This window comes from Protomyctophum parallelum, assembly GCF_964188405.1.
Source record: "Protomyctophum parallelum genome assembly, chromosome: 7".
NCBI lineage: Eukaryota > Metazoa > Chordata > Actinopteri > Myctophiformes > Myctophidae > Protomyctophum > Protomyctophum parallelum.
In genome coordinates this window covers 28,229,652-28,252,896 of record NC_139705.1, presented here as the reverse complement: position 1 = coordinate 28,252,896, position 23,245 = coordinate 28,229,652, and the positions used below count along the sequence as shown (strand labels likewise).

General features: G+C 42.9%; 1 protein-coding gene across 1 annotated transcript; it reads right to left on the bottom strand.

Moving 5' to 3' along the window:
* Window positions 1-1,854: 1,854 nt before the first annotated feature.
* LOC310861190 (F-actin-capping protein subunit alpha-1-like) lies at window positions 1,855-22,983 on the bottom strand. Its single transcript, XM_083768540.1, has 10 exons — window positions 22,895-22,983; window positions 19,126-19,189; window positions 16,920-16,971; window positions 15,217-15,280; window positions 14,236-14,445; window positions 11,733-11,812; window positions 10,527-10,605; window positions 9,270-9,341; window positions 8,230-8,292; window positions 1,855-5,592 (listed from the first exon to the last, which is right to left on the bottom strand). The coding sequence occupies exons 1-10, from the start codon at window positions 22,931-22,933 to the stop codon at window positions 5,452-5,454; spliced, it is 864 nt and encodes a 287-aa protein (XP_083624666.1). The 5' UTR covers window positions 22,934-22,983; the 3' UTR covers window positions 1,855-5,451.
* Window positions 22,984-23,245: the final 262 nt, after the last annotated feature.

Genomic DNA, 23,245 nt, shown 5'->3' with positions numbered 1-23,245 from the left:
TTATGTTGCCACTACTGTTGGAGCAGCCATAAACTACACAGGTTCATCTCGATGTTCTGGGCATCTTTGTAATGTTAGTGTTACTGTGTTAGTATATATGATGAATTCCTGTTCTGTTCTTTAGCTACATAGAAGTGTCTATTTGTATGTCTCTAAATGTTTTGATGAATTGAACAATGTGGACCCTGTTGTAAACAAGTGTAATGCTTAATTGGGTCGTCCACTCACAGTTAACAGTCTTTGTATTGAGTTTGTGCTTAAAATGTACTGTAAATTCTACAAACTGTTAATAAATATTTCAATCAATCAATCAAAGTAAAAAAGCAGGTAAAGGAGTAAAGTTTGAGGCAAACTAACATCAGTCACTCTGCCGTTCACTGTAGTGGAAGAGGTGCGCCTGGTGAGGGTTTTATCCCCGCAGCTACGTCGAGTCCGCCTACAGGAAATACGTAGGCTGCGACCATGAGACCAGCTACGGAATCGGTCTATATGTGGTGCGCTTGCTAGGCCTACACTCTCAATTAGGGATTTTCCCAGAGGTTAATTTCACTGATGTGTACAACCTTTATTCAAATAGTTTCATTTGTATTGGAGTGTGAAGCTTGAGGTAGGTCATAATCGCTTCAACGTGATGCCTGGGTGAGATGAATAGTCTGTGGAAATTATGCCAGTCAGCATGGCCCACCATTTAATGCTGTGGCCAAAATAATTATACACATTTTCTATGGTATCATAAAACTGTTTGAGCTCTGTGTTGCGGTCCTATGTGGCCCTAGTGGTGTTTTGGTCTGTGTATAATCCACTGTTAGTGTTTTCCAGTGCTGATGATGGATGGTGAGAGTGGCAGTAGAGATTGGAGGCGTGTCGTGGAGATTGTGACACACCTGGGCCAGTATAAAATCACCAACCAGTATAAAAGGAGAGAGAGAACAGCCCACAAGCTCTTTTGCCATTGTAACAAACACCACATGCTGCTGAGACCCTGTTTTCCCAGTGAAACAATACTAGACAAGACAAAGTCACTAGTCAGATAAAGTTGATAGTCAAAGTTACTTTAAGCAACTCAACTCATATAAACCACTGTCCAAATATCCCAAACCATTTGCCTGCATACTGTTTATAAATCAATACATTGAAACTGGGACTCAACTGATGCAAATTACAGCAATGTTGTTATTCAATTGAGCCATTTACACGTCACATCAAACACCAAACACAAATGTCGTCATGCTCAACAAACACACAGGATTTGTTTAGCTTTTTGCCTCAACATTCCAGAATACCTCAGAGGATCATGTTCTGTGTGAGAAAGTAGTTCATTTCCAAGAGGCAAATTAAGCCCCATTTTATACTTCGGATATTTGAAATTTTTACCTAGTAGGTGTTGACTTCGTCGACAAAAACTATGACAAATTTGTTGTTGTGAGCAGCTTGTAGATCGGCTATTTTCAGCAAGTGTAAAATCAGTCATGATGGCATCAAGACACCGCCAAAATAAATTTAGTCGACTAAATCAAGCGCATAGGCCATATGTCGTAGTAAATCAGTGTCACACATCCTGAAGAAAACCTGCTGACTTGACATTCCCTTGTATGATCAAAATAATGGTGTGTAAAAAAGAACAAAAACATTTGCCACAGACACATTTAACACCACCGAGCAAATGTGTCTGAATGGTCTGTGAGCGTACAGATACACGTGTAAAACCCCGGACATTCGAAGGAATTTATAACCCCCCTCCCCCTCCGGACAGTCCCCTAAAAGAGGACTTGTCCGGGCAAAAGAGGACGTATGGTAAGCCTAGGTGTTACGGACTTGTTGATGGGCGATCGGAACACATGCAAAGAGACTTGGTAAATTGGTATAACGGAAGATGATGGATCAGTTTATTGGGACAACAGAGCAGGGAAGTACAGTACAGTAGCCTACAGTCCTAAACGTTTGTAACAAGTGATCATTCGGCACAGTTTCAGTTTACATTGTGAGGCTTCAACGGAACACAGAGCGAGTTAACATGGAACTGATCTTCAATCAGCCTGTTGAACACAACAGAACATGGATCAAGCTAACATGGATTGAACTGATCTTCAATCAGCCTATTAAAGATGGAGTGCCGTGATCTCCCCCCCCCCACCCTAACACATAATAATCAGGTATTATATAAGATTTTTGTTAAAAAAAAAAAAAAAAGTACAGTACAGTACAGTATTTGTTAAAATGTTTTTATGTGAACACGCGCACCAGATCATTAGGTATGTCTGGTTTGCCCAGTGGATGGTGATCCACCTGAACTGAAGCCACACCCACAGCCGTTGCTGTATGATAAGGGGTTGGGACGATAGTGATATTGTGTCACTATATCACTTTTTTTTCATTGGCACGTTTGACTGACAAGGTTTCAGCCTCCAGGAAGAAAACCTAAATATACCAAGGGGTCGTCTAATGAATGAAGTACTGGCACCTTTTCCAAACCTTTTCCAAAAATCACAGCACTCCACCTTACATCATGGCATAAATCTGCCGTGTGTTCACTTGGCATCGACTAAATATACAAGACAGTATATATTTTTACAACCGTGTGTGATAAACTTAAGACTCCAACAAAACAAGAACAAAAAACAGCATATTAAAATATAGATTTGCATACATCGGTTGGTTGAGAGTATGGGATTCTTTACCATAGGAAAGAGATTTTGGCAAAACAGATCTTGGTTAACGTGAGTAATGTTTTCTCTCCTCCGCAATAGCTGATTTGCTTGTCTACATATGACGTAAATGCTCCATTCATTGTCAATGGGAATTTAATGTTTGTGTAAGACAAAAATCTATACACTAATAGCTGAATATAAGAGGGGCTATAGAGCCCCTCGAAAAACAAAATGGATTATGACGTCAGAACAGAAGCAACTGGGTCTTTATCATAAAGCAGTGGTTCTCAAAGTTTTTATTTTATTTCAAGAACCACCATAACTTTAAAATTGTACAAATGGAACCAAATGGACCCACAAAGTACAAGTTATAAAGGCCTATTCATACTTCAGTTTTAGGTGACAAAGTGACCACCGAAACCTACATGACGTCACTGAGCCGCAGTGATAAGCCACTTACAGGAACTGTTTAGAAAGAAAAAAAAATCAGAATATTAACTTTATTCTCCAATTGAGTTCTGTCAGAGTGGGGCGGAGTGGAGGAAACCTTTTTTCTTTAGGTCACCAACACATCTTTGTTTTTACTAACCCACCTAAAACTGAAGTCTGAATACCCCAGAGGCAGAGGACTTGTGAGGGGTCCATTTGGATACACCCATAGGTGTAGCACTTTGAGAACCACTGTTTCAGTATATTTCAGTATTTCATAGCTTCCATGGGTAGATAGAAGAGATGGGAGGGCAGGGGACGGGGACAGTACAACAGAAAACAAACATTTCCTCAGCCCTGACATGACGTTAAACATAAAAATTCCTACAGTGCAGCAACAGAGCAATGCCAAGGACCATCTATGCTACTGAAGACATTTAACAGTACTGTCAATTTCAATAGTTGAGTAGGAGTTTCACCTCTCAAAAATCCAGCGATGCGAGCGAGCAAACGATATATTCTCATCATCTCCCATCGCTGTATAGTGACTTTTTATTGTTGTACATTTTTGGTAAAAATCTGTCGCAGCTGTGCATTGAATCCATCAGCGGTACTAGTATTCAGACGTGTCAACATCATCCATATTTCCATGACACATCTTTACCTTTCTCATAAAAACATCCTCTGGTTATGCGTCAGTGGGGTGCAATACTTTAGACAGTTTTTGGTTTAGACTAGTCATTGGTTAGACCAGTCATTAGTCCTACAACCTATCTCAACCTCCCACGGGGCAGCACACCTAAACCTAACCCAGGTCTAACCAATGACTAGTCTAAACTAAGTATGCACCCCCGTCAGTGTGTGTGTGCTTATAATACGTTGCTGTTAAAAGCTGCCCTGTAAGATCCAGATTTCTGTCTAAAAACCTGCACCAACCAACCTGTCAGATCTGTGCATGGAGTTGATCCAATGCGATCCACTAATGCAGTGCTCCTCAAATGCTTTTCATGTCAAGGAGCCCACAGCTCGGTTCCCAACCATCAACCGTTTAGCCCGGGGATGCAACTACTTGCAACCGTTTGGTTGCAAGGAGTTGCATGGTGAATCACTGGTGTGGTTTGGGCCTAATGGTAGCAAACCCTGAATGATAGGGGGTTAGTTTAGACTAGTCATTGGTTAGACATAAGGTTGGTGAGGGGTGCATTAAGACGACCAGGTTAAGGTTGGTGAGGTGTGCGTTAAAACGACCAGATTAAGGTTGGTGAGGGGTGCGTTAAAACTACCAGATTAAGGTTGGTGAGGGGTGCGTTAATACGACCGGATTAAGGTTGGTGAGGGGGTGCGTTAAAACGACCAGATTAAGGTTGGTGAGGGGTGCGTTAAAACGACCAGATTAAGGTTGGTGAGGGGTGCATTAAGACGACCAGGTTAAGGTTGGTGAGGTGTGCGTTAAAACGACCAGATTAAGGTTGGTGAGGGGTGCGTTAAAACTACCAGATTAAGGTTGGTGAGGGGTGCGTTAATACGACCGGATTAAGGTTGGTGAGGGGGTGCGTTAAAACGACCAGATTAAGGTTGGTGAGGGGTGCGTTAAAACGACCAGATTAAGGTTGGTGAGGGGTGTGTTAAAACGACCTGATTAAGGTTGGTGAGGGGTGCGTTAATACGACCGGATTAAGGTTGGTGAGGGGTGTGTTGAAACGACCGGATTATGGTTGGTGAGGGGTGCGTTAAGGGTTGGGAGAGGGTTAAGGTTAGGTTTAGGTGTGCTGCCCCGTGGGAGGTTAGGGTTAGAGTGAGGGTTTGAGATAGGTTGTAGGACTAATGACTGGTCTAACCAATGACTAGTCTAAACTAAGTACTGCAAAACCCAATCCATGCATCTCTCCTGTAACATGCAGGGTCCAGAACGGAACCAAAAATCTCCAACACCTTCCGAAGAACCTGTGCCTTAAACAAAGCTTGTTTGCACTTTGTCGCAACAACCGGTCTAAATGACCCCAAAAGATTTGACACAAAAATGTATCACTTTTGTCATGACAAAAGTGATACACGAAGAACCTGCCTTAAACAAAGCATGTTTGCACTTTGTTGCGACAACCGGTCTAAATGACACAACAATGTATCACTTTTGTCATGACATTTAGTTTTTTTTAATTGCCTAAACAATCTTCAGCTTTGCATTATCTTTTTCCTCTCCTCCCCCCCCCCCCATGATAATTCCATGCCCACATACCAATACAGATTTGCTTTGGTTAGTCCTTTGCGTTGTGTCTAAAGAGGGGTGGCTTTGTCCCAGTGGAAGAGTGTGCGCCCGTCCGCCCGTCCTTCCGTCCCTCTGGTCAGCCGGTCTTCCTTCCCCCCACCGTCCTCTCTAGGCGTTCTGCATCTCCTTGCCGATCTTGTAGCTGAGGATCTTGCTCCAGTCGATCTTGGTGCGCGTGACGGGCAGCTGGCGACGCAGCGCCTTGAAGGTGGTGTCCGACATGGTCTGGTAGTTCTCGCTGATGGCTGTCTTCATTGAATAAAATAAAAGCAAAAGTGAAATCTCAACACTGAAAATGTAAAATGGATGATGTTTTAGGGGTATTATGATTCTAAAACTATTGTTGCTGCTGTTTCACACCGACCCAGCTGAAGAAATGACTGAATTTGAGGTGTTTAACCTCCTTGCTTTCATGGCATTTCTGAGACCGTTCATGTCTCTTGAAGATGCTTATACGCTTGTATTCTATTGCTAGTTTGAATTAATGATGAACGAATGACCGGAACTAGCCGATCTACAAGCTCACAACACGTCACGCTGCGACGTGTTGCGAGCTTGTAGATCGGCTAGTTTCAGTGCGCAGCATGCATACTTTCACGGAAGACACGCTGGAATCCAAATGACTGAAATCAGTCTTGGCGACTGAGAACTTTAAAGGTTTGTTTTTTTTCCAACCAAGGTTAATGTTTTAAGTTGTTATTAGATAAAGTAAAAGGTGGTAGTAGTTTTTTTTGCTATTTTTGACAGGGGGGGGGGGGCGGGGGCATTCGAACATGGTCCTAAATAATATGCATTTATTTTTTTTACAAAGAAATGGTGATATTTTTTGTATTATTATTTACTATAGTCCTACTAGACCCCAATAAATCTGGCCACAAAAGATCACGGGATCTATTGAATTTGACAAACTGACATATTGACTTGAGCCTACGACACACAGTATGGCATCCCCCTAGTACCTCTACCTTCACATTCAGTAGATCCTGTGATTTTTTCGTGGCCAGATGTAATTTCCTGGGGTCAAGTAGGACTATATTAAATATTAATAAAGACATCGCTGTAAAAGGACGTATTTAGCCCCATGTTCGAATGCCCCCTCCCCCTGTCAAAAATAGCTAAAATCACTAAAATGAAAGAAAGCAGCAGATTTTTGCAAAACTTTGTCTAATAAGAACCTAAAACATGAACCTTGGTTGACAAAAACTGAACTTGTCCTTTAAACCATGGTGCGGTCTGAGGATCGAGAGGTCGACAACCAACCAGAATGGGGCCATAGAGAGCAGTATACAGCAAAGCAGACAATTCAATTCAAACTTTATTCAAGACACTCACAGAGGGTTCCATAGCACCAACACATATATGAACAAAACAAAGCATGAACAAACATGGGGGAGATAAACATAAACAGGCAGGACATTCAGCCTCATCTCTGCTCATCCAGGCTGGAGCGCCAGTGGCACCATAGCTTAGATGACAGTCTAGCAGTGCTCTTGTCTCTCATAGCTTAGATGACAGTCTAGCAGTGCTCTTGTCTCTCATAGCTTAGATGACAGTCTAGCAGTGCTCTTGTCTCTCATAGCTTAGATGACAGTCTAGCAGTGCTCTTGGCGAGATTAGACAGTCCTACAATGTCACTAGATAGGCATGCGACGATCCCTCGTAAATCCATTCAAATTGATTCAAACCGGTAACAATTTAAAATCGTGATGCAAACAGCACCGGGGGCACGTAAAAATAGAAGAAAATACCGGCTCTTTGTAAGAGAACCGATTGTAAAAAAAAAAGAGCTTTCAGTAATTTGCTGCTGTATAATAGAGAAAGGAAATACTGGATTTGTGTAAAATAAATACGAAAAAAAAACGTGAATAATTGTATCGTGAACATAGTATCATGATTCAAATTGAATTGAGAGAATCAGCCCAAACCACACCAAAGGGCCGGCTTGGGACCAAGCGGTTTTTAAGGTAGACCACACCAATGCCACTCATTGCAACTCAATGAGTGGCATTGGTGTGGTTTACAATGAGTGGCATTGGTGTGGTTTACAATGAGTTGCATTGGTGTGGTTTACAATGAGTTGCATTGGTGTGGTTTACAATGAGTTGCATTGGTGTGGTTTACAATGAGTTGCATTGGTGTGGTTTACAATGAGTTGCATTGGTGTGGTTTACAACGAGTGGCATTGGTGTGGTTTACAATGAGTACACATACTGTACAGGTACAGCAGACAGAAGTCCCAAAAACTGCCTTCATTGGGTCAAATCAGGGAAATGATTTCTAACACTTTTGTTCAACAATGTAATTCATTCTCGGTCTTATCCGTTATAGTTCTTGTAGTTTTGAGTTCTCTGTCTTCCAAATCATATATTTGATATATAAATGTATATTGTTGATTTTGTGTTCTGTATTTCGGCTACATTGAAAATGAGGGCCTGCCCCTCAATTAGCCCTTCGCTAAATCCAACCCCTAAAAGTGATTGTCCAATGCCAATCCAAATAGTTTAGCAACTGTTGCTATGCAGGTCAAGCTTTCGTCACCTCATAGCTGTCAATGTTATTTTGCATGTTGTTGAACATTTACACGGCTTAACGTCGGGAAAGTTACACGACTGATCCACCCAGGTGATGGCAATAATACTAATGACCGTTGTCTTACCGTGCAACATAAAAACTCCTATCGGGTGGTCGTTAAAAGTTGATTTCTTATAAATATATGCTGCATATGCCATATTCCATGTGGGGGGTGTGTCAGCTAGGTCAGGAAGTAACAGGGGGTGCATGGCCAAAAAGGTTTGGGAACCGCTGCTAGGCCATTTAGTGTGTGCTGATAAAATAGATATATTTTTCTTTGACTGTAAAGTGTGGGGTCAAGAGAGGCCAACATACCTGGTAGTCGTTTTCAGCGTTCTCAATGATGTCGACAAATTCCTTGGCTGTCTGGCTCTCATTCTGTTCCAAAAACACACACAACAAATATATCACGAACGTGAACGTACTAAAATGGCTTCTTTTAGCGAGACAAATCAGGAGAAAATCTACTTTGTTATCGACCTCTCTTTATCCCAGCAACAAACTCTCGCGAGATTTGAGGAGTCCGGAAGAGTCTCTCTGTCCATCTGCAATTTGACGGACGACACTGGACCCATATTTAAGATGACAATATGTGAATATTATAACGTGAAATCAATGGACATTAAAAGTGAAATTAAATGTGTTCCAATGCTTAATAATATAACTTTCCTAAACTGTCTTAGACTCTTGGTTGATGGGTGCTGATTTGGGAAATGGGAATCATGACATTTGCAATATAATAATGCTCTCAATTCTCATCCACATGACAGTGTTGTCAGCATGGGAGAGGGGAGGGGGAGTGGTGGTTATTTAGGACACCATTTGTAGGCTTTGTTTAACATTTCGCCTCTAGTGGCTCCAATGAAGTTCGCCCATCTTTATAAATAAGATGGTAGGTGCCCTTAGATGACCAATAGGGACAGACATGGGTTAGTAGGTGCTCTTAGATGACCAATAGGGACAGACATGGGTTAGTAGGTGCTCTTAGACTTAGACGACCAATAGGGACAGACATGGGTTAGTAGGGTGCTCTTAGACGACCAATAGGGACAGACATGGGTTAGTAGGTGCTCTTAGACGACCAATAGGGACAGACATGGGTTAGTAGGTGCTCTTAGACGACCAATAGGGACACACATGGTTGAGCTCAGGGCTTTGAGACGCTTCAAATTCATGCCAGTCCACTTCCTCACAAACAGTCCGGTTCCGGGTGTTGCCTTGTCTGTGATTCTTCCTCTCTGTCCAAATACGCCCAAATATGGATGATTAACATCATAGTACTGACATAATGGAGAGTTCTGCCAATGAGATGGCAGAAAACTTACCCCCCCCCCCCCAAAAAAAAGTCTACTCACAGTGACTGCTATTGACTCTTCCACTTCCTTGTGGCTCACCAGCTGTACGTTGCCGTCTTCATAGTAATGCACCTGGAAAGACAAAGAAAGAAAGAAAGAAAGAAAGAAAGAAAGATTTCAATGTCTTCCATGATACGATTATTGTGAGCGTTTTCTAAAAAAAGAATATATATATCCCACGATTTTGTAACCACATTTCCCCTCCAACAGGCCAGGAGAAGGACACTAGGATTACTGCATGTTATTTTGTGAGGGTACCTACCCTAGGGGTCATGGGGAGAACATGTGAGGGTACCTACCCTAGGGGACAGGGGGAGCACATGTGAGGGTACCTACCCTAGGGGTCATGGGGAGATGGGGGGGTTAGTGTGTATGTGAAAGTGAATGTTTGTACAGTAGGTCTTGTCTTTAAACCTGAAAATGTATAAATAAAATTGTAAAAAAAAACAAGCAAACTCTGCCTTTTCACCGACCCCACTTCGGGTATGGGCACTGGGTGGAGGAGAGAACACGTCCCCAGCACCCACAGCAGACCCAGGACCTTCTAGCTGTGAGGCTAGTAGTAGTCAGTCAAGTGTTGCAATGCATGTACTGTTTCACGATTCATTAAATTTCTTTACAATACATATTTTCATGGAAATAAATGAGAATCACGTGAGAATTGCCATCTCAATTCTTGTGGAGGAAAAGACTCAAAACACATTTGAGCAAGAATCGTGCAGCACTTGCATGCCGTGGCCTGAAGACATACATCGACATTACAATATACAACCCTATTGTAAGGCTTAGCACATTACAACATATATCATCCCCAGGCACGTGCAGAGAGTGTTAGAGAGGCAGGGGCTGAAATCCCGTAAGAGGGCACTTTGACCAAAAGAAATAGAGAAAATAGCTGATCTACAGCTTGTAGATCAGCTATTTTCGGGGCGCAGCACTCTTTAGATAGTGGAGATGCGACGTACGACATTGGATTTCAAAACAAACTTGTTCAACGCAAAATACTGTGCTCAAGTTCAGGAGACTTTGGAGGAAAAAAAGCAGTTCTCCTGAATGCTGCCTTCCAGCATGGCATGGAAAGGAGTGGCATTTGCATTTCTTTCACCGTAGTAAATGCTGCATGCGTGGTCTGGAGAGGGCAGTTGTTTTACAGACAGGTAAAAGGGCAGGGACTGAAGCCCCCTTTGATGTTTATGTGTGCACGTCCCTGATCATCAGCCTATTGTAAGGCTAAGCACATTGAGCTGCGTCATTCACCTGGATCTTCAACACGCCCACCACCTGGGCAGTGGACTGGCCGATGGTCAGCTTCCATTCGGACCTACAGCGACCGTTCCTAAAAACAAAAGAAATCAGAGAACATTAGTTTTAGTCACATTTTTGTCACCTGGAATGTTTTATTGTTAGTCTAGTTATAGTCGACTAAATATCATAAGATTTTAGTCGACTAAATCTACAGTTGATTTAGTCGACTAAAATGTATTTTGGCGGGCCTTGATGCCGTCGTAAATCTACAAGATCACAACGCGTTGTGAGCTTGTAGATCTGCTATTTTCAGCATGCAACCAAGTCTAAAATGACTTATACTGGATCTCTTGTCAACTAGTCCCTTCCTAACATTTAGTTAGGGACTAGTTGTTTGTCTAGTTTTTAGTTGTTGACAGAATCAACAGTATATTTAGTCATAGTTTTAGTCATCATGGCTTAGTTTTTATTTAGTAGTTTTTTTGTCAGTGAAAAAAAGGTAGTCAACGAACTACCATAGTCATAGTATTAGTTTATGTTTTTAAATGCCATCAAAGCACATTTAAAATATCGATCTGTTCAAACAAAAGAAGTAGGAGCGCACGCCAACAGTGAGGACCATGCGAGACAAGACTTGGAAAAAAACAAGAGGTCGCACAGCTCGTAATCACAATGCAATAACGTTTAACCCATTTAGACTGTACGACGTGTGGGAACATCATAACTAATCCAACCGACGGGTTGCTAGTGAATTTTCATTGATATCAAACGAGAGAAAGATATTCAGATTTTTTTTCTTTTCTTTTTTAGTTGGCTTCTCCTTCTGCACCATACTCCTTGCTCTTCACACATGCGCATTGTCGTTCACTTCCCTGTTTACGGCTCAGAAAGAATGCCTCGTATCTGCTAATCTAGGATGCTCTCCATGGTTTTGACCAGATGGATATACTAAGCTCTTCATTTCTGACTTCAACATGCCTCTCGTTCAAAATATGAGTGCGAGGGATTATTCAGAGATTTTATCGTAACGATAGCGAGGTAAGCAAGGACAAGTATTTCTCCAGGTTTTTTTCTGGAACGGAAAGGGGGGGGGGGGCTTACAGAGTAAAAGCTGCCATATCTGCACGGCACCCCGAGCTGTTATTTTGAAAGAAATCCCGGCGCCACATGCCCATGTATGCCATACACTTTTCAGATCAACAGAGGGACAAAACGTACCAGAAGTTTTTGGGCTGAAACTGGTGTCCCTCGATGCAGGCGATGATGGTCTGCTGTCCGTCCACCGTTTTCCCATAGACCTGCACAGAGGAATCAATGGTTACAATCAGACTGATAGAATAGACCTGCACAGAAGAATCAATGGTTACAATCAGACTGATAGAATACACCTGCACAGAGGAATCAATGGTTACAATCAGACTGATAGAATACACCTGCACAGAGGAATCAATGGTTACGAGGCTACACGTGTTGTGTTTATAGCTATATATCTCGTGTTGTGTTTATAGCAGACTCCTCACTCATATGTACACTTGCAGTTTGGGCAACTCCAAAGCAGTACCGTGCAGTACCGCGCACACTCCACTAGGGTAGTGCTCTGTTTGTGTGTTTTTGATTGATTGATTGAAATATTTATTAACAGTTTGTAGAATTTACAGTACATTTTAAGCACAAACTCAATACAAAGACTGTCAACTGTGAGTGGACGACCCAATTAAGCATTACACTTGTTTACAACAGGGTCCACATTGTTCAATTCATCAAAACATTTAAAGACATACAGACATTTAGAGACATACAAATAGACATTTCTATGTAGCTAAAGTACAGAACAGGAATTCATCATATGGGAAGCAAAAAAGGGAAAAGATACAATATACAGTGAGGGAAAATGGGGGGGGGGGTGGGGGGGATTCAGATTTCACAGAGGCCAGTTTCGAATTGCAGCCATCCGTAGGTGCCCTTTGAGAGCGGTTTTGAAGGAGTCAAGGGATTCACATGTCTTAATGACTGTTGGTAGGGCGTTCCACATTTTGGTGGCATAGGAGCGAAAAGAATTTAGTCCCTTGTTTGTGCCGAATCTGGGTTGTACATGGTTTGTTGCACTCCCTCTGGTGTTGTGGGTGTGGACTTCGTTTACATTAAGGAAGTTTTTAGACAGGTACATGGGTATCTTGGTGGTGTATCGAATCTTGTGGACCAGACCCATTGCAAGATGCTGTACTCTGTCGTCGACCCTAAGCCATCCCAGCCTGTCAAAGTGGGCAGGGGTGAGGTGGGTTCGGGGGGTGAGGCCAAGTAGGAGCCTGACCAGTTTGTTTTGGGAGGTCTGGAGCCTTGTTTTAAGGGCCTTTGAGGTGCTGTGGTACCAAGAGGTGGATGCATAGTCAAAGAAACCTTGTACGAGGGCTCCTGTTAAGGTCTTCAAGGTGTTTTTGCTGACCAGTGAGGAGATCCTGTAAAGGAATCTTGTTCTTTGATTGACTTTTTTGATTACGTTGGTGGCCATTTTATCACCGGAAAGATTGGCCTCCAGGATGGAACCTAGGTAGGTAATTTCATCTTTTCGTGTGATAATATTGTCACCCACTCTAACCAAGAAGCCATCTGCCTTGCTGAGTTTACTATTTGATCCGAAGAGGATGGATTCAGTTTTTCCCAGGTGTAAGGATAGTTTGTTATCAGCGAGCCAGGTGCAGATTCTACCGAGTTCAGAGCTGAGGGTCTTTTCAACCTGCAGTTTGTTCCTGTCCGAGACCAGCAGTGCTGAGTCATCTGCGAACAGGAACAAGTTGCAGTCACAAGCTGAAGTCATGTCGTTAACATAAATTAGGAACAGTAAAGGCCCTAGTATGCTTCCTTGTGGGACGCCACAGCTCACTGGGAGGGGAGGGGACAGTGTTCCATTCACCTCCACCATCTGTTCTCTCCCCTCCAGGTAGGATTGCATCCAGCTCACTGATGTGCTATCAAAACCAATAGCTTTAAGCTTGTTAACCAGTATGGAGTGGTTCACGGTGTCAAAAGCCTTTTGGAGGTCCAGCATAACCATGCCGCAGTATTTTCCAGCATCCACCTCGTGTTTGATGTGATCGCTCAAATAGAGGAGGCATGTGTCAGTGGAGTGGGATGTTCTGAAACCAGATTGGAACTCGTACAGCAATTTATTAGAGGCAAGATACTTTTCAACCTGTTCATAGACTATTTTTTCCATCACTTTCGAGATGGAGCTTAGAATAGAAATAGGGCGGTAGTTGCCGGGTTCTAATTTACTCCCTTTTTTGTACAAGGGGGTGTGAGTGTGTGTGTGTGCGTGTGTGCACGTGTGTGGTGTAGTACCATGCACACTCCACTAGGGTAGTGCTCTCTGTGTGTGTGTGTGTGTGGTGTAGTACCGTGCACACTCCACTAGGGTAGTGCTCTCTGTGTGTGTGTGTGTGTGGTGTAGTACCATGCACACTCCACTAGGGTAGTGCTCTCTGTGTGTGTGTGTGTGTGTGTGTGTGTGTGGTGTAGTACCGTGCACACTCCACTAGGGTAGTGCTCTCTGTGTGTGTGTGTGTGTGTGTGTGTGTGTGTGGTGTAGTACCGTGCACACTCCACTAGGGTAGTGCTCTCTGTGTGTGTGTGTGTGTGTGTGTGTGTGTGTGGTGTAGTACCGTGCACACTCCACTAGGGTAGTGCTCTCTGTGTGTGTGTGTGTGTGTGTGTGGTGTAGTACCGTGCACACTCCACTAGGGTAGTGCTCTTTGACGTAGGCGCTCAGCGCAGCGTCACATGCGTCCCTCCAGCCTCTCAGACCGTCGTCACGGTCGTCGCTCGGCTGCACGTCGCTCACCTCCTTCCTCAGGTGGTCAAAGCGGAACGACAGGCGGTTCCGAGGGTCCAGGAAACGCCCCTGGCCCAGGTCGCCGTGCTCCGTGATCAGGACCTACAATGATTTCAATTAATTTAATTAATTAATGACTCAAGGTCCATAGGAACAACACAACGATTACATACAACATATATGCATCTCAGAGTGAGAAAGAATATAGCGGTAATAGTGGATCTACAAGCTTACAAAGCGTCACAAAGTGACAAGTTGTAAGCTTGTAGATCTGCTATTTCAGATTGTTTCATTTTATGTATAATAATTTGACCCGGCCGAACCCCCGACCTCCCAGTTTCAGGGCGGACACTCTAACCACTGTCTGGCTCTAAAGCAGAGAATCTAGCCAACCTATAAACTCAGAAAGTAACGGAGTTGGACCAGCCGTTGACACAAAGTGTTGCCCACCTGCCCCTATTAGGTAAATAAAACCTTCGGGCAAGTGGAGTTTGCTTTCAGGTTGCCTGACTGGACGAGTGCTTATCATTTGAGAGGGGATACAACCTCAACACTTACAAATATAAAATAACAAGTGTGTGAACCCCATAGCCATTATTCATAGCTATGTAGGTATTTGGCATACAAATTGAGGTATGCTTTTTTTTTCGCACAGCCCCAGAAAGAAAACATATATGTGTTAAATTGAACTGTAATTTTACCTATCATTTTATAATGGACAATTTACTTTTCGGGCATGACATGACCTGTACTTGTGAACTCAGTGTCAACCCCATACAAAGTTTCTACTCAACAGTGACAATATTATAACAAAGTTTTAGGTTTTGATTAAAAAAAAGAATAAAACATTAAATAAAAAATATATGAACTTGCCGGTTCCTCGTAGCCCTCTAGTTTGGCAGGGGTGAACTGATCCATGTTGTACTGGGCAAACGAACTGGAACAATGAGGGAGAAATACACGTTACGAACATCATGTCTTAACACAGAGATACAATCTACAATGTAGGCATTTAGCAGACGCTCTTAATCCAGAGCGACTTTACAGTAAGCAAGAACAAGACATCAAATACATAAAAATAGTCATCATGGATCATAAGCCAAGAACCAAACATCCTATATCTATATAAGGAAATTATGCGTACAGTACACACTATAGGTTGCTGTCTACATGCTACTGTATCTAAATTACAATGCAATACAATACAATACATAAGAGCTCTAGACTAAATAAATATGTCAGAGCAAAAAATAAATAAATAAAAGCCCTCGGCAGGTTTGGTCGGGCCCCGCTCGGTTGTGATTGGATTTTGTTGCCCCCTAGTGGGAACCAATGAGGGCCCAGTGTGCAAATGTGGTGGCGGGTTGATCACCAGAGGCATATTCTCCCCCCCCGCCCCCCCCACTGTCAAATTCCAGACCAATAATCTACGCGCTGTGATATTAGTCTGGCCATGTCATGGTTAATATAGGACAAAGACAAGATGTATTGCGATCATGCTACCGATACTGAGGTATTGTAGAGCAACATAACCTTTGAATCTAGAACAGCGAGTAAAAACATGTGGGCCGCGAGGGAATTGCATGTGTGGACCTACAAATGTTCGGCAAAGATTTTAAGCCAGCCACAAGATTTTAAGCCAGTCTGGGCGGGAACCCCTTTTGACATTTTAAGCATTATGTTACACTTTAGCTATTGAAAAATAGCAGATCTACTAGTACAAGCTCATAGTGTGGCACCTAGTGCTGCGCTACGAGCTTGTAGGTCTGCTATTTATGAAAAATTGTGAAAATGTGGTGCAAATCTTGTATGAATGTATATTCTAACTCAAATCTTTATGTCTGGGGGGGGGGGGTCCCTGGAACAACATATTTTGAGATGGGGGGTTCGCGGCCAAATACAGATAATTCCAGGGGTCCTTGACATGAAAAGGGTTGAGCACCACTGACATAGAAACATGAGGTTTTTCAGAAAACTGTCATGATTTAGAAGACATCTGAATCTGATCTCAGGTCAAAATGGGTTAATGTTCATGTCCCACGGACTCTTTCAAGATTTTCAGGTGGGCCACCCGAATCGATCCATAAAGGTTTTGGGAAACCAGTGACCATTGAGACACTGGTAATATAGTGTAGTTCAGTGGTTCCCAAAGTGGAGTCCGGGGACCCCCAGGGGTACCTGAGGGAGTTCCAGGGGGTCCCCAGCTAAATTATAGTTTTGAACCAAATGGACCATTATGGGTCTGTAACTCAGAGAGTGTACAAATGGAACCAAATGGACCATAACAGGTCCATTTGGTTCCATTTGTACACTCTCTGAGTAATAACATTGCTTTTACAATATAAATTGGGGGTCCCAGAAAAAAAATTCCATTAAATGGGGGTCCGTAGACTAATTCATGTCAAACTGGGGGTCCTTGAAATTAAACGGGTTAGAATCACTGCTAGAGTCGTAAACATATTTTCTTATGGGGGTCCCTGGCATATCTTTTCATATGGGGGTCCACGGGCTAATTCGTGTCAATTTGGGGGTCCTTGACATGATAAAGTTTGGGAACCACTGGTGTAGTTACTCACTGTGACGCCCCTTCCCTGAGGAGGTTGTCATTGTTGAGGAGGAGCCGCACATCTGAAAACACACATGGGGTAAAAAAACCTCATCAATGTCAGCATTACACAACACCACAGCTAGATCACTGCAGCGCCGTTTAGATGAGAGTTACGACAACTCCGTTCACTTCGCGGGGCTTCAGTCCAATGGCGGCTCTTCTACATAGACTTCTATTGCGAAGAGTGATAAAGTCCTGGACCGGAAGTTGGCGGAATGCACTGGACTCACAGCCCAGCTAAGATAATTATTTTAGTAATAGTACAACATAAACATTACAGAGGCTGGCCCAGGCCGTAGCGTAACGGTCTGGGCACCGGACTGGTAATCCAGTCGCAGTGTGCCGCGGGTTCGACTCCCGGACCCGACACGGCCTTTACTGCATGTCATCCCCCCATCTCTCTCCCGTTTCCTGTCAGCCTACTGTCTGTCCCTTCAAAAATCAATAAAAGGCGTAAGCCGCAAAAAAATATCTTAAAAAAAAAAAAAAAACATTACAGAGGCTTTAGTTGTCAGTCACTGTGCAATACTTTAAAACAGTTCTCATGTTGCACACATGCCTAAAATCGCTGATATTTGCGCCGCCCTCGTTGAAAACAATGTATTTCAAACTCCAGCTTGTCACTCTCCAGGGCTGCATGAACAGCACTCGAGCGTTTTCTGACTGGCCCCTCAATGACGCCACTCTCCTAGTCTACACCACTATGGATCACTGCCAATGGGGATGACAGCTGAGGACATAGCAGCTCTGTAACTTGACTTATTTATACACTTATTATAATACGTGCCATGCTCACTGAAAAAAGATTGCCGATCTACAAGAGATGGGCTGGGAGTGGTAGGACTATCACAACATCAAACTTTGACCTCGCCTATAAAAACAGCATGAAAAATATTGTGTACTGCTTGATAAGATATTGTGATATTATATTCTTCCATCTCACCCACCCCTACTTTCAGCCTACAAAAATATATAAAAATCACACCCGTGTGAAGTGAGTGGTGCAACCACAGATCCACAGGAACGAGGCCAGGGTGCCGGCCCGGTTCCGTCCGAAACGGTCGAGAAATGACAGATTTACCGTGTGGGGGTCCCCGAAACTTCCAGACCCACAGGAACACGCCCAGGGTGCCGGCCCGGTTCCGGCGAGCCGTCCCACGTCCGAAATGGTTGAGAAATGACAGAGTGACCGTATGGGGGTCCCTCTAATGTACTGTACTGTCACTGTACTGTCACACCCGAAATCATATGTGTGTGTGTGTGTGTGTGTGTGTGTTAGGCTGCACTGCGCAACAGTGAGTATAAATGAAGCCAACCACCCCCTATAGAGCGTCGCAGTCCTGCCCCCTTTCATGACGACGCCAGGCCCAGGAAATGAATCTCTATGCATTTTTAGACATTTCATAAAGTATTTATTTAAAGACCTTTTAAGCGTCGTACGAAGTCAACTCGAGTCGTGACAAATCATGACAACAAACACAATATTTTGGACCAAACAAATAATTACAAAGAAGAAAAACAACAAAAAAAGTGTTGTAACCTGCCGTTTTTTTCTACTTTCTAATTATTTGTTTGGCCCAAAACATTGTGTTTATCGTCATGATTTCATTGATTTGTCACGACAATAGTTGGCTTTGTCCGCGGCATAAACGTCTTTAAATAAATACTTTCTGAAAAGTCTATGAGGAAAATGAACGGGGATTTATTTTCCGGGTCTCACGAGGGGGCGGGAGCCGTGGGACTGCGACGCTCTATAGGTGGGGTTGGCGAAAAGGGCCTTTCTGTGTGGAGTTTGCATGTTCTCCCCGTATCCCCGTATCCCCTAGGTACCCTCACAAAAAAACATGCAGTAATCCTGGTCTCTTAACTACCTCCCCCTGGACAGCCGGGGCGCCTGATGGAGGGGAAAGGAACTGGTCGGAATAACGGGTTCCTTCCACACGCTACGTCCGGCCGGGGAAACTCTCCCCTGTCAGGTGAAAAGAAGCAGCTTGGACTCCTCATGCATAGAAGGAAGCATGAGGTCAGTCCGCTGCTGCCCCCCCCCCCCCAGGTTGGCAGAGGAAGTGTAGCGCCCAGGATTACATTAGATAATTGACACTGGGTGAAATAAATGGGTTGCAAAATCATTAGGAAAAAAAAGATGAAGCATTAGCCACAGTGCACATACATACCGTTGAAGACTTCGTTAAACTCTCCTGGCGGAGCGTGTGTTACAAAGTTAGCCGCTATGCGGACCTGCAGAGAGACGAAACATCAAGGGTAATTGTATTATTGTGTTCAACCAATCGACAAAAGAGGTTTATCTAAAGTGTTTGTTTCTTGCAGTAGTGTGCATCAGCCAATTATTGATTGATTCAATGACATTTTAATTGACAAAAATGCATATATCAGAGATTAAAATAGGGTGCATTTTGCATCCCAAAACGCAGTTTATAGTTAAGGGACGCAATAAAACGACCTCTGCATCCACAAGATGCACTACTGTACTGTTTTTAATTCTAGTTTAATTTGCTAGCTTTAGTTATAATAATAATTTCTGCTTCTTACATGAATATAACCACATTATAACCATAAATGCTGCAATTTGTAAAAATATGACTCCTAACGTCATTGAAGTGGGACTCATAAAATGTCCCTGGGACTCATCTAAAAGACCATCCCTGTATCCCGGGGCTCATCACTTGTGAATGGTAATTAAAACATTGAGCAGCATAGAGCTTTATTTGTAGTTATATCACCTTTTAAGAAGAAATCGCAAAACATTAACCACACACACCAATAAGCATGGCTTCAATCAGTAAACATAACATAACAATAGATAAAAACTAAAACGTACGGCAAAATATGCAAGGGTTAAGGGGTTAAAACATAAAAGCAGCTTTGTAAAGGTGTCTTTTTTCAGGAGTGATATAACCCATTGTGGGTTTGGTGTTCTAAGCATTATGTTATACTTTAGCTATTGAAAAATAACAGATCTACAAGCTCATAGTGCGGCACCGAGTGCCACGCTACGAGCTTTTAGGTCTGCTATTTTTGAAAAATCCTGAAAATCTGGCGCAAATCAAACGTTTTTAACTCAAATCTTTGCTTCTGAAGGGTTCCTGGAATAATTTGCAGATGGTGTTCGTCGGCCAAATACATATCATTTTTGGGGGTTCTTGACATGAAATATGGAGCACCACTGATACAGAAACATAGGTATTTCAGAAAACTGTCAAGACATTTTTTTTATTTCAACTTCAGGCCTAAATGGGTTAACTGGAGACAGCGACTCGACAGGCCTGATCTGATGCCCTGAGGCGAGGCATTCCCAAGTGTCAGAGTTGTACATGTCTATATGAGTTGTGAAGTTCTTAGGCCGACGCAGCAGGCAGATATTTAAACATTATTATCCCAGTTCCTGAAACCTGACACCCGGGGCAAAAGGCTCAAGCAAGGGCTCAAATGGAAATATTCATGATTCAATCCAAACCCCTAGAACAACTAATCATTTTAGGTGATATCTCTTTCCCTGTTCCAACTCTTCCTGTAGCTTAAAGGTTGAGTTGAGAGCTCGAATTACGCACGCACGCACAGAACGGTCCTGGACTGGTCACTGTGGTCATTTGAGTTGAGCTTTGCCCCTCTAGTACTGGCCTACTGGGGCAGTGTACCTAGCCGCAATTTGCAACACTAGATTTTTTTTATTTATATAATGGGTTGAAATTAGAGTTGCAACAAATCCAAATAGTCCATTGATCCACCGGTAACAAGACTACTCGCCCCGTTTCTGTTTTCCTCCCAGAATTTTCCCCAGTGAGGAGTGGGAGAGGCTGGACAGCAGACGGCTGGACTTTGAATTTCTCTAACTATAAACTTTCATGACAGCAGAACAGCCTAAGTACAAATATAATTTATGAAAAGCTACTACAGTGAAGTCTGTTCACAGAAGTTGTTGTAGGATATGTGGGGATTATCTGACGAGGTACCATTTGAGGGGGCAAAACCTTACATATACTAAATAATACTAAATTGTTTATAGGTTCAATATAAGTCAAATAATATAGCCTTTCCACAGGAGTATCTTTTTATATTTTTCCAAAAAGAATACAAACAGCCAATAGCATATTACAAAGTTATCCCCCTCACTGGGGAAAATTCCGGGAGTAAAAACGGGCAAGCACCGGGGCGAGTAGTCCAGTATTCGATCCACCGTAGACATGTTATGAGATAGTTTCTGTCTAGAAATTCCGTGCAGGTGATTAATTTGGACTAGTTTGGAAGTGCTCGTTTTCATTAATGCATCAGCGTGCTGCTGCCTCCTGCAAATTTGAAAACAGGTGGTACGCAGGGCCGCTCAGTGACTACAGACTACATTTGTTTTAAAACTTGAGTTACTATAGTTGCTTGTTGTAGGTTTGGATTATTATCACAAAACATACATTAACCACTTCATCATAAATATACATGTTGGCCATTTGAAAATAGCTGATTTACAAGCTCACAATGCATCGCATGAAGATCTGCTTAACACAGTTGAAAACGTTTTTTGGGACATTCTGCATAATAGAGTAGTACTATTACTTTGGGTATTTCAAGTACATGTTGTACTTTTACTCAAGTAAAGCCTAACAAGAGTAGTTCTAAATTGCATTAATACTTTCACTATAAGTCATTTGAGTACCGTTTCCACCACTGCCCTGCCCTCAGGCTGACAAAGTATTTGAGCTGCAACTGAATCTCTTTGACCCATAAACAGAAAAGCCAAAGCAATGTAGCCGACAGTCTGACTGCCTTAACACCGACCACAGCCACTAGAACACAGGTTCTCACACCTTTTCATGTCAAGGACCCCCAAATTGACACTTGTTGCTAGCCCACGGACCCCCATTTGAAAAGATATGCCAGACTCCCCCATAAGAGAAGACTTTTTACAGCTCTAACAGTGATTCTCAACCATTTTAATTCCAAGGCTCCCAGTTTGATATGCAATAGTGCTACGGAGCCCTGCTGTAATCAAATTATATCTCTGAGACCCCCGATTTTTATTGTAAAATTAATGTTATTTAACAAATGTACCTGGAATTATTGGGGTCCATTTGGTTACTGTTACAGACTAATAAGGATCCATTGGCTCCTATCTTATTATGTAGCCGAGGACCCCCTGGAACTCCCTCAAGGACCCACTTTTAGAACCACTGGACTATACAGTGAGCCACTATCATGCAACAACAAGGCGATCTGTTATGAATAAAATCATTTAGCAGCTGCATGGCTAGCCCTGTTGAAACATAAGTATGTCATGACGCTACTTCACCCTGTTTTTGGGCACCCTGCTCCATTTATTTACGACCTTAACGTCTACATAAAGATTTCAGATATAAAGTGCTCACTCCATGGGCCACGGATGTCACAATGCTCCTCGGGCGGGTATCAATACCCGTGCATTCCGTATTGTTCAATAAAAAAACATTTTAAATCCGACCGCCGGACAGTTTCTCAGTTTTTCTGCCATAATAATTCCAATTCCAACTACGTCTCCCCTATCGGCTGGGGAGGTGTATTGCACTCTGGTACATTATAACTTGATGAGGGAAATAACCACCGATCTGATTAAAATGCTTTTTATTACAAAATGCGGAACGAACGGGTGAAAATACCCATTCAAGCACAATCCTAACATCTTTATATATCAATATACCACTTCATATCTGAAATGTAGACCCTTTATGTAGACTTTAACGTTGTAAAAATAAAACAGGGCAAAGTTCCGCCATGACTGCTAAAGGACGAGCTGCTGGCTAAGCTAACGACAGCTATTATACAAAACAAAGGAACACAAGTGTGTCATGTCGTTACGCTGTGCATTCTGAGGAAGACACTTAGGTGGTGAATGTGTACAACAACATAACACCACAAACTGTGAGGATTATTATTAATAATAATATGCACAGCACAAACCTTCTCTTCCTCTGACAGCGGCTCCTCGAAGTCGGCCATCTTGGCTCTGTGTTGTGACCCCACCCACCTCAGCTGACTGAAGCATGCGTGGTGTGGTGGTACCACGGTGTCGCCTTCGAATGCCAAACGACTAACCCCTTTTCCAGTTCCCAAACTGTGGCGTGTGCACCCCTTGTGGTGCATGAACGCCCTCTAGGGCACTGGTTCCCAAACGTTTTCATGTCAAGGACCCTGTCATGGAACTTTTCAGCATAGTGTGAGCATCATAAATCAAGAGGAGAGAAGTCTGGTCTGATGATGTTCAATTTATTATAAAGACATTAAAACGTGCACGAGTGATGAGATCACGAC

Bases quoted from the DNA above. Each gene is read 5' to 3' on its own strand.
- LOC310861190 (XM_083768540.1), bottom strand. From the start codon at position 22,933: ATGGCCGACTTCGAGGAGCCGCTGTCAGAGGAAGAGAAG. The intron at 16,972-19,125 runs GTATGTATGTGC...GTGTGTTTTCAG, and splicing joins GTTTAACGAAGTCTTCAACG to ATGTGCGGCTCCTCCTCAAC. The intron at 8,293-9,269 runs GTGAGTAGACTT...TTTTTGGAACAG, and splicing joins AAGAGTCAATAGCAGTCACT to AATGAGAGCCAGACAGCCAA.